Source organism: Aulostomus chinensis, chromosome 20 (assembly GCF_037954235.1).
Source record: "Aulostomus chinensis isolate RoL2024-O1b breed Wild chromosome 20, RoL_Achi_v1.0, whole genome shotgun sequence".
Taxonomy (NCBI): Eukaryota; Metazoa; Chordata; class Actinopteri; order Syngnathiformes; family Aulostomidae; genus Aulostomus; species Aulostomus chinensis.
The window spans coordinates 23,938,677-23,950,606 of NC_141339.1; the positions used below are offsets into that span (position 1 = coordinate 23,938,677).

The 11,930-nt window shown below is 47.4% G+C and overlaps 1 protein-coding gene across 1 annotated transcript; it reads right to left on the reverse strand.

Annotated features, from left to right (window-relative positions):
* Positions 1-7,714: 7,714 nt before the first annotated feature.
* nkx2.2b (NK2 homeobox 2b) lies at positions 7,715-9,035 on the reverse strand. Its single transcript, XM_086189148.1, has 2 exons — positions 8,446-9,035; positions 7,715-8,196 (listed from the first exon to the last, which is right to left on the reverse strand). Exons 1-2 carry the CDS (start codon positions 8,639-8,641, stop codon positions 7,715-7,717), a joined length of 678 nt encoding a protein of 225 aa, XP_086045274.1. The 5' UTR covers positions 8,642-9,035.
* Positions 9,036-11,930: the final 2,895 nt, after the last annotated feature.

The following is an 11,930-nucleotide window of genomic DNA, read 5'->3' on the forward strand; positions in this document are numbered from 1 at the left end:
CCTGAGCTAACAGTGAAGTGGGAGCTGCAAGCTACTGTTAGCGCCCTTGCTCGTAGCGAGTAGCTTGTTAATGTAGCATCCCTCCAGGGTACAAGGTTAACAGTGATTTAGTTTAGGCCCTCTGGTGGGACGTGGAGGTACTGCAGGTGATGTTTGATTAAAAAGACACAACTTAGATGTTCAGTGTTGTAATTAACATTCGTCAAATCATTTATTGGGTTTAGAAGCAGGATTTTAAAAATTAATTCATGCTATTACATTCATGAAGAATTGTGTTCATGACATCGGCTGTTTTAGGGGGAGATACTTCATCTTAGTCTGCGACGGCGATCTGATGTTTGATTAAAGATTTGATGTCACATTCCTGATTGGGATGTGACCCGTTTGCTCTGAGATAAACTGATCTGGGTTCCACTTCCTGTCTGTCGTGCTGAACCGGGTTCTCGGATGATGACGATGAAGCACCTGTGGCGTCAACAACTGAGGCTAAAGGTGGGAGGGGCGGGGTGGCGGGGGTGGGGGCCACTCACAACGTCCATTTGTATGCATCTCTTTTCTTTCCCTACTTTTCCATTTCCAGCCTCATCGTTTCCTTTCATTGCTCCTCGGCCGACTCTGACTCTCCTCTGCGTTTAATCCTCGGCTCTCTGGAGGAGCATTAGGCCAAGCAGCTGGGGCCCCTGAAGGCCTCTTGAAAAGGCAGCCCACTCTAACCAGGAGGCCGAAGGGGGGGTGGTAGGGGCGGGCCAGACCACCTGGCTCCTGGAAAACAGAGAAATCCTACAACTCCACTCTGAGACGGAGGACGGCAGGAAAATAATGAACCGATCCCTCATAGAAAATGAGTTCCTCAACATATTTTTCTCTGTTGTTTGTTTGAAAGAGCGAAACTGCAAAAGGTGACCCCCCCCCTGCATCCTCACATCCAGACCCTCTACAAGTTCATAAGATGAAGACCGAAGATGAATATTCACCAAGACGCCACTTTGCAGATTTGATTGTCGAGTGATCAACAATCCCACAACGCAAATGAATATATGAATGAAATCTACACAGCTGGACAGAAATGAGGATTCCAGACAGCTGCAACATTTCTGAAACAGCCGATGAATTTCTAAAATGTTTGGAAGGAGCAGATCTCGCGCCTGGACCACATCCCAGGGTCAGCTGGTGGGTGTGGTTACAACACAAGGAGTTTCGCTCGAAGTCACGCTTGTTGGATCCTGCAATCATCGGCCCACAGCAGGAGACGTGGGTTCAAGTCCTGCTTGCAGCACCGCACGTCACAACTGCAACAAGAATCAGTGTTTTCATCATGTAAAGCTGCAGTGCTGAACTCTGTCTCCATCTTGTGGCAGCGACAGTTATTACAAACAGCACTTGACAGTTTTACGCCCGAGGCCTCGTCCTTGCCGACGGCACTGTTGCAACTGTAAAAGTGGATAAACTGTGTCACACAGTCCCAGTTAGAATGGATTTGTGACGCTAATGACATGAACTACGCTCAAGTTAGCAGGGGACTAACTAGAACGAGCTAGCTCAGCCCAAGGTCATTAAAGGTCATCAGGGGAAACACAAGACGTTTAGTGGTGGTGACCTTGAAGTCATGTGACCCTGGTGTAGCTTCTTCATAGGCTAACGTTAGCTTAGCACTGCTAACATAGCGTCCAGGCTTCCAGCATCATCAGAGGGTTCATTAGTGAAGACGATCTTGATGAACTGAACCTGGAAGATCATCAACTTTTGTTCACCAGAGCTGATTTACTGATTCAATCACCACAATCACATGGAGCAATCCTATTGGCTGCTGGGGGAGGAACCAGGAGATGACCACTTCCTGTTGGTGGAGGAACCAGGAGATGACCACTTCCTGTTGGTGGAGGAACCAGGAGATGACCACTTCCTGTTGGTGGAGGAACCAGGAGATGACCACTTCCGGTTGGTGGAGGAACCAGGAGATGACCACTTCCTGTTGGTGGAAGAACCAGGAGATGACCACTTCCGGTTGGTGGAGGAACCAGGAGATGACCACTTCCGGTTGGTGGAGGAACCAGGAGATGACCACTTCCTGTTGGTGGATCAACCAGGAGATTTTTTTGATAACTTTATTCCAAGTTATTCAAAACAGAAACAATGAAGGCCAGATTTTTTTTCCAGATAAACTCAGGAGACGTTGACGCAGCTCCTAGAAATAAAAGGAAAACAAAGAACAGAGAGAAACCTCCACTGAGGTCTCCTTCTAGAGGAGCAAACAGGTCCATCAAAGAAACTCTCTGGGTGACACTGGGGGTCATGTGACACCAGGAGTGTCGGACAGCTTGAGGTCGTTCCTCCACCTGTTGATGGGGGGCTCCGCCTCCAGGTGTTCGCACCTGTGAACAAAATGTTTCACCTGCGTAATCAAATTGATCACCAGGAAGTCCAAGTTCTTCTCCTTGAACTGAACGCCCACTTTAACAGACGTCCAGGTCAAAGGGCGGAGCCTAATTTCTCTGGTTACTAACGGCTCTGTAAGGAGAACCGGAGTTCAGGAACAATCACAGCAAACCTGTTCCACCGTTCTAGTGTCACTCAAACCCCCCCCCCCCCCCGTGAAACCTCGTACGTAGGAAGTGCTTCGACAGATGAACGTCACTGATATTTGAAAAGCGACCTCGTCAGCGTCACGAGGGGTCGATGAGGTAAACATCACTTCCTGTCTCGCCTCCTCAGCGCTGTAACCACCTATGACATGTTTTCTTTTTAGGAACCAGGAGATGAGATCTGACTACTTCCACCCTGGGCTGTGGTCCAGGCGCGAGATCTGCTCCTTCCAAACATTTTAGAAATTCATCGGCTGTTTCAGAAATGTTGCAGCTGTCTGGAATCCTCGACAACAATGGGGGGGGGGGGGTGCTCTGCATTAATGCTGAGTTTGTAATATTTTAATATTTCTTCTTCAGACTCCAAGCGTCTTTATCCTCCTCTCATTGCTGAGGGGAGTGAAAACCTCCCAGCGCCTGAAGGAAGTGCGTCTTCATCCTTCACCTCCTGAAGTCTGAGATCTTCTGTCCTCTTACGCCAAAGATCCTGGACGAGCCTCAGCCAGGCTCCACCCATCAGAGGTGGAGCGGAAAGGGAGGGGGAGTTTTCTGGGGACAGCTTCACATTCACAAGTGAAGGAGAAGCGAAAGCTTGAGTTATAAATAGGAGGAGCCGTGACGTAGGGATGAGCTCATGCGTGTCCGATCAAACGTTCTCTCGTGTTCTACCTTCCTCAAGCAAGTTTTCAAGGTTCTTTTCTGAGGGGAACAAGATGTCTTCTTCTGCTTTGCTCTAGACAATGATGTGTGTTTGAAATGCAAATGAGCGACGTGACGTGAAGCTGCGAGTCCTGAACCACAAACGAAAGACTTTTTTCTTGAATGTCCTCCTGTGGTGTTTTGAACTGAACAACAGTGGGGGGTCATATTTGTCCTTCGAGGCGCCATTTTTGTGTTCCCTCTCTGCCTTTATGGAGAGAGAAAAATGTTCCCTCTTGACCTTGTTACAGCGTGCAGGCAGAGGTCAGAGGTCACGCATCCAGAAGTCTTCAGAAATCATTCATTCATCGCAGGTCAGCCAAGGACGAGCCAGCGCCTCCGCACCACTTGACTGTTGACGCCACATCAGCACACGAGAAACATCTGAGAACACATCAGAGGGAAGTAAGCGTGTGTGTGTGTGTGTGTGTGTGTGTGTGAGTGTGTGTGTGTGAGTGTGAGTGTGTGTGAGTGTGTGTGTGTGTGTGTGTGTGTGAGTGTGTGAGTGTGTGTGTGTGTGAGTGAGTGTGTGTGTGAGTGTGTGTGTGAGTGTATGAGTGTGTGTGTGTGTGTGAGTGTGTGTGTGTGTGAGTGAGTGTGTGTGTGAGTGTGTGTGTGTGTGTGAGTGTGTGAGTGTGTGTGTGAGTGTGTGTGTGAGTGTGTGTGTGAGCGTGAGTGTGTGTGTGAGTGTGTGTGTGTGAGTGTGTGAGTGTGTGTGTGAGTGTGTGTGTGTGTGTGTGAGTGTGTGTGTGTGAGTGTGTGTGTGTGAGTGTGTGTGTGAGTGTGTGTGTGTGTGTGTGTGTGAGTGTGTGAGTGTGTGTGTGTGAGTGTGTGTGAGTGAGTGTGTGTGTGTGTGTGAGTGTGTGTGTGTGAGTGTGAGTGAGTGTGTGTGTGTGAGTGTGTGTGAGTGTGAGTGTGTGTGTGTGAGAGTGTGTGTGTGTGAGTGTGTGTGTTTGAGTGTGTGTGTTTGAGTGAGTGTGTGTGTGTGTGTGTGTGTGTGAGTGTGAGTGCCTGCCATTCTCCAGTTGCTGAGGACCCAGAGCGCCACCACTAGGTCAAATGATGACACGAGTGTCCCTCCGCTCACCATCCATCACATCTGTGTCACAAGGTTTTGGAGGCCCTGAGAGGTCAAAACACTGCAGTTTCATGAACTCCCCAGGACGCACATTTGGATCCGCCTGGGTTTATTTGCATTTTTTTACTTTTTAATTTATTTCATTTCATTTTTTCCCCCCGTTTGTAATCAGCACTCATCTCAGGACTCAAGTGACGTCAGCGCATTCAGAAAATATAAGTTAATAACTGTGAAAAAAAAGAAAGTCAAGTTCTCACAAAGACCAAAATAAAATTTAGATACACACACATATACGTATATATGTGTATACTGTATATGTACACATACAGTATACACATATATACGTATAAATTATACACACATATGTATACTTGTACAATATACACACATATGTATACATTTACAGTATACACACATATATGTACACATATATACACACATATACATATGTGTGTATATACTTATAAATGTATGTATGTAGATCAATACACACACATTAAGTAGTTCTACATTTTACGCTCAGCAAGAAATGATTTTTTTTCAGTTTTATTTTTCATAATTTTAATATTTAGTATCTCTAGAAATAGAAAACAATTAACCACATAACTATTCATATAAACCGCAATACCAGAGAACTGTGTGTGTGTGTGTGTGTGTGTGTGTGTGTGTGTGTGTGTGTGTGTGTGTTTGTTTTCACTGATTTTAGTTGAGCCTCTGCTGCCATCTGTTGTCAGCAGGGTGAACAGCAGGTGTGCCGTCCTCATCAACTTAAATAATCACCTTTGAATTAAGATGCAGCAACACCGGCAGCGGGGGAGCCGCGTTTGATTTATTTAATCTTTTTTATTCACAACATCTCAGAAAGACACGAAGTGACCTCCGTTTGAGGCTCCTCCCATTTATGAAGCGCGTTGTTCCTGTGAGCCTGACGCAGTCTGAGGCTCAACTTCTACTTTTATGACTTCGAGGTTGAATAAGAATCTTGATTTATCGTCAGCGCTCCAACTGGAATCTGAAGACTTGCAATGAGCGCAGAAGGAGGCGAAGGTGTCGGCGCCACTAAACACCAAACACGTCCTCCGGTCACCGGCGGTTCTACGGAGTCCCGGTGCGGCCTAGGAGGGCGGGGACATGCTTTTGTGTCGTCGTTGTCGGAGGTCAGGTATATATCTATATCTATATATCTTTATCTATACATCTATATCTGTATCTATATCTATATCTATCTGGATAGATATAGATACAGATATAGATATACACACACATATGTGTGTGTATATCTATATATAATATACACACACATATATTATATATACACAAATAAAGGTAAACGATGAATGAAGATATTGTGTTTAGTTAAAAGTTCCCGTCTCAGCACAGCAGGGTGGCAGCGTTTCGCCGCAGCGACTCATCGTTTATCAAGGTGGCGCAGCGCGGAGGCTGAGGGCCGTCTTTGATTTCTCTTCTTTTCTCTCAAGAACTGAATTGCGAGTTGATGAAAGAAACAAGACTTCATGTCTAAATAAGTCTTCACTCTCCGTCGTCTCCCTGCAGGAGCCCCCGGCGTCGCTCGGCTCCGCCTCCAGCTGCCTCAGGTCACGATCCGCCTCCTTTCATCATCAGGGACCTAAGTCTTTGATCTCTGACTTTGATCCCAAGTTCTTGCTTTGTTTTTTTTTTCAGAATCAGAATCTCTATTGTCGTTACAGAATCATGTTCAGCTCATTCCGTTAAATCCAGCAGCAAAGCTTTACAGAACGACAGGAATGAGAAGACGGTGACGGCAGGTGTGGAGTCCTGGTTGGACAGAAACAGCAACTAAAAACACAACCAGCACTGAGGGGAGGCGGAGCCTTGGGGGGCTTTGATATTTGACTTTAATCTATATATTCTAACTTCAATTTAGGTGTGTGTGTGTGTGTGTGTGTGTGCGTGCGTGCAAGCGTGCGTGCGCGCGCGTAGTTTTACATCTCTGTACTTGTACTGCACTAAATACTGCCATGTACAGTTCACACTATCGTCGTGCGTTCCCCTCTTCAACTCGCTGTCGCTGGCGTCTTCATACTCAATGTCTTCCTGTCTTTGTATTCTTATGTTTTTTAACCTTCGCTCCGTCGTGGCGCTGTGTTTGACGGTCAAAGATCTTCTGGATTCACGGGGATCAGGACAAAAAATATTCAGTGATATTCAAATTACCGTAATCTCACTAATAGACTGACTCCTGAGGCTCACAAAATCTCCTGTAAAATCTCAGTTCATGAAAATTATTTTGATTTTTGATGTGTTTTAATGTAGGCTTTGTTTTTATGAACACGTCAGGACAAATCCAACGCGTTCTTTCTGGAAGTCTGTAAATTAAACTTTTTTTTCCCTCCCGCTTTTTTCTTCTTCTTTTTTGTGGCGTTCCTATTCAACTAAGTTCTGTCTTTCTGTGTCTAATGACTCGGGGGCCCCGGTCCCCAACAGGCCTGGAACTGAAGACCCCTGGGCCCGGTGCTGCGGGGCGCCACACTTGCTAAACTTTGCTTTGATGCCTTTGATATCTTTGATGTTTTATTCTGAGACCCTCAGCTGAGCCTCCCAGGACCGACACCGACGGTCCGCTCCTCCAGGCCGGCGACTCCCACCGTCCTCCCTTCACTGCCAGATTTGCTAATTACATCACTAAATTTTGCAACAAATAATTTCCATCTGGAAAGTGGAAACATGTGATTGACATTTGAACAAATTCATAGATATTTGATGTTTCCTCTTTAAGCAAGAATTCACTTTAACTTCATTTTGATTCTTTAATAAATCGTAACATTTAGTGAACAATTCGAATTTTATTAATCACGTCAACTTTTTTTAAAATCCTGTTTTAAGATTCACATTTTTTTTAAAGAAAATCCAAAATAAAGTCCGATTTTTTTTTTTTAAGAAAATCCTAAATAAAGTCCAAATAAAAACGCAAACATTCCCGGGAAACAAAGTCGACATTCAGACTGAAATCAGACTTTTATTCACGTCATAAATATCCAGTTCATTACGTCACGAGTCACCGATCAACAGGATCAATAGATTAATAACACACGAGGCAACACGAATCTCAATATCACAAAGTTTCCCAAATAAAAAACCACACAAACCGAGCAGAATCGGACGGATTCTCTCTGTCCAGCGCCAAACGCAGCCTCCGGTTTCGCGAGCAGACGAACGAAAACACCTTTTTTTCGCGTTTGTTGGGGCCAGAAATTCTGCCGGGCCCCTCAAACAACCAACAAAGTTAAAAAACCTGAAAATCGACAGGAAAAGTTCGTCTTCATCCGGAAGTGCTGAATAATTGGAGTTTTCCAGGTTTCTGCTCCTCTGGAGGTCACCAGCTCCAGTGGTACAGGAGCTGCCGCGGGCCCGCCTGCTCCGGGCCGAGCCCCGGCGGCAGCAGCGGGGAGAAGGCGCACAGCTGCAGGCTCAGGCCGCAGCGGAGCGTCGCCTCCAGATCCTGCGCCGTGACCCGCTCGCAGGGCTTCCGGTCCCGCAGCAGTACCGGGATGGAGACGCGCCGAGCGGGCAGCAGCTGGAGCGCCTCCAGGCTCGATTCCGTCCGGGCCCGCTTCATCTTGTAGCGGTGGTTCTGGAACCAGATCTTCACCTGGTTCGGGGTGAGGTGGATCAGCCCGGCCAGGTGCTCCCTCTCCGTGGCGGACAGGTAACGCTGCTGCCGGAAGCGACGTTCGAGCTCGAAGGTCTGAGATTTGGAGAACAGAACCCGCCGCTTCCGGCCGCGGCTCCCCTCCCCGGACCCGCCCGGCTCGGCTGCTGTGGGCTCGGTTCGGGGCTGGAGGGGTAGACCGTGCACTGCAGGGCGAGAGAGGGCAAGTAATCAGATTACTCTGAATCAAAGTACATCGGAACATCCGGGACATTTCAAGAAATCTACTGAGATTATTGGTCCTCGTGGGAACTCAGAATCATTTTCATGTTTTTAAGCTTCAAAATGAACGGGGGGGGGGGGGGGCAGTGACTGACAGCTGACATCAACTTCACTTCTGACATCACGCCAGGTACCAACAACAATCTACACGTCATGAACTCGAGTCTCCTCACGTGACAGGTGCAGGTTACCCGATCCGTGGCTCCACCAGCCGAACCGCCCGGCGCCGCCGCGCTCGCGGCTCCTCCGCCCGGCAAACCCGCGTTTCTGCGAGGCTCCGGAGGCCTCTTCGTCCTCCTCGGTCGCGGTGGAGTCCGGCAGGTCCAGGATGTCCCGCACAGAGAAACCCGTTTTGGTGCCAAAAGACATGACGCAGAGGAAGAGAGAGGGGGGTCGGTTCCAGGTTCGAGTCCGCGGTGCTGCCGCCCGTTAAACCGCAGCCGGTAGCGGGGCGTCTGGGTCCATGAATGCCGGAGCTGAACGGGCGGACCGGAGAGGATCCAGCGTCGTGAGTGAGGGAAGTGAGTCCCCGGTTCCGTCCGGCCGTTTAAAAGGAGGAAGGCGGGTCCCGGGAGTCAAGTGGATGACGAGGGTGTGAAAACCCGGAGCGCGAGGGAGGAGATGAAGGTTCGGTGAGGAGGAGGAGGAGGAGGAGGAGGAGGATCTACTCCGCTTCCTGCTTACCTGCTAACCCCAAGAACCGAATGAGCCTGAACATCAGGAGGGAACGAACCCCTCGTGAGCCTCGCAGGACTTCGGTCTGTACTCATTCAAATCACGCGAGATTAAATCGAGGAGAAATCATTTGACAAACACACAGAGCTGCAGGCCTGGCGTCTGACTCTCTGCTCTTTGTTGACAAAAACTAAAATGACAAATGTCGCCACCGACACTCGGACACTAAAGTTCAGAAAAATCCGGTTTTAAAAAACAAGACGAGGAGTGAATGTGGCGCGTGAGGAAAACCAGAAGCTCAAACAGAAACCGTTTTTAAAACTGATCTCCGGCCTGTGAGCCGCCAGCACTGAAGCACCGTGAGGTTGGTTTCATTTTTCCCCTCCATTTTACAGAAAAAAATGAAAATAAATGTTTACGTTTCCGGGTTTCACTCTTTTCACTGGCGCTCGCGCTGCTGCCACCAGAACCCCAAGGTCTTGTTGGCCACTGGGGGGCAGCAGACGCATCCCAGCCCGCAGGAGCCGCGGATTCACTTGCTTTTTCGAGATCCATCAATATTTCCCCGTGAAAAACTTCAAAACCTCCTTGTTGGGACCCTGAGGGATGAGAGTGGGTGGGGACCGAACCATCAGCTGAGACGGGACCACGTGGACCAGGACTTCTCTGCTGATCCACTGGGATGAGTGACAGCAGGAGTTTCTTTTTCCTTGAAGGTTTTTTTTCATCTGATCCTTGATCATTTGATCCAATCCTCCTGTGGAAATATCGATTTATTGGCGTTGGTGACCAGTGACAGGTTTCCAGGGTCATGAATTTTTAGATTTCTCTCTTTGGTTTGAATGGATTTTTTTCATCCGACTGAGCAAAGCAGAGGTGGAAACAGAAAAAAGAAAAACTCTTGAGCCTCTCCGTGATTCAGGTCCAAGACTCGTGCATTGGTGCTTTTATTGTGAGGATTTTTTATTTGAGGAAAGAGAGAGCAAGAATTTTATGATTTCATAAAGGAGTTACGGATCTTCTCTATTGATAGAATTCTGTTTTTAAAATGTTGTTTTTTTATCATCTCTATTTTTAGAACGATCATCAACCTTAATTGTATCGTCAACTCTTGATCAGCTGCAGAGAAAATCAGCTTCTTGTGTTTTGATTGAAGTAATTTGCGTGGTGGCGCCCCACTGCCGCCTCCTGACCTTCGTCTCTAGAAAGTCTAAAACGACGCCCACGTCTGGACTGATGAGGTCCCTCACGCTTCAGTTCTGACGGGTCGGTGAGAGGAGCAGGAACGTCTGCGGACCAAACCCCATCAGAATTTTTCATGTTTTTGGGAGAATTTGTTTGGATGGATTGATGTCTAGTTGTGTATGAGTGTGACATGTGTGTCAATGAGCTGCATGTGTGTGTGTTTGTGTGTGTGTGAGAGAGAGAGAGAGAGAGAGAGAGAGAGAGAGATGGCTCCTGCTGGGTGGTCGAACTCTGCAAACAAACACACGACGAGCCCAAAGACACAAAAGGCTGCACAGCCTCCGCATTTATCCCATTTATTCCCCCTGAACACTTTATAATGGCCTCCTACACACACACACACACACACACACACACACACACACACACACACACACACACACACACACACACACACACTGTTGGGAATACATGTGAGGCTGCTGGGAGTTGTCATGGTATTCAGGCAGTTGCCTTCAATAGGGTGTCTTCTATATTCATGACCACACACACACACACACACACACACACACACACACACACACACTGATAAATTACATCAAATTACTGATAAAAATTAAATACCTAAAAGTTGCCATGGACTGAATTGTGAAGAAATTTAACAACGTTTACGTTTGAATTAAAAAAAAAAAACGAGATCAAAGTGTCACTGAGGCTCTGATGTTCATCAGAGGAGGGAAACTCTTTCAGCTTCTTTGATGTTTCTCTGTGTTCTTTGTTGTCCAGAACGGACAGACGGCTTCAGTCGTAGCGAACATTAAGAGTTGTCATCAGCTGGGGAGGAAAACTCCAGGCTACAAGTCATTTTTGATGTTAAAATGCTTGAGAGATGAAAGAGAAATAAACCCACTTTAGTAAATCAGTTGGAAAGCGACGTAATTAATATCAAGTTCTATGTTCATCAAATGAACCACATCGTTCCTTTTAGACAGTGGGCGTCTCTAACATCCTCCAGAACTCCTGTTGAAAGACAGTTGGTCATAACCCCCCCCCCCCATTCTGATTGGTTGGCAGCTGTGACATCATGAACCACAGTCACCTGAGGTGGTGGCTCAGTGTCAAGGATTGTGTTGCTACTTGTAACGTGTGTACCATGTAAATAATAGAGTTGCCTGTCCTCTGGTTCTAGTCCTGTAACGAGTTCCTGTCCTCTGGTTCTAGTCCTGTAACAAGGTCCTGTCCTCTGGTTCTAGTCCTGTAACGAGTTCCTGTCCTCTTGTCGTAGTGCTGTCCTCTGGTTCTAGTCCTGTAACAAGTTCCTGTCCTCTGGTTCTAGTCCTGTAACAAGTTCCTGTCCTCTGGTTCTAGTCCTGTAACGAGTTCCTGTCCTCTTGTCGTAGTACTGTCCTCTGGTTCTAGTCCTGTAACGAGTTCCTGTCCTCTGGTTCTAGTCCTGTAACAAGTTCCTGTCCTCTGGTTCTAGTCCTGTAACAAGTTCCTGTCCTCTGGTTCTAGTCCTGTAACGAGTTCCTGTCCTCTTGTCGTAGTACTGTCCTCTGGTTCTAGTCCTGTAACAAGTTCCTGTCCTCTTGTCGTAGTACTGTCCTCTGGTTCTAGTCCTGTAACAAGTTCCTGTCCTCTGGTTCTAGTCCTGTAACGAGTTCCTGTCCTCTGGTCCTAGTCCTAGGTCCCAGTCCTGGTCAGACTATGTCAACATCCAGTATGAGGACTCTCACCTATGGAAGCCACAGGTACGACCGTTAACTTTGTCATGCCGTTTTGTCATCAGGGTGTTTTC

Excerpts from the sequence above, each read along its gene's own strand:
- nkx2.2b (XM_086189148.1), bottom strand. The coding sequence starts at position 8,641 with ATGTCTTTTGGCACCAAAACGGGTTTCTCTGTGCGGGACATCCTGGAC. Across the intron at positions 8,197-8,445 it reads GGGTAACCTGCACCTGTCAC|TGCACGGTCTACCCCTCCAG; the intron begins GTGAGGAGACTC and ends CTCGCCCTGCAG.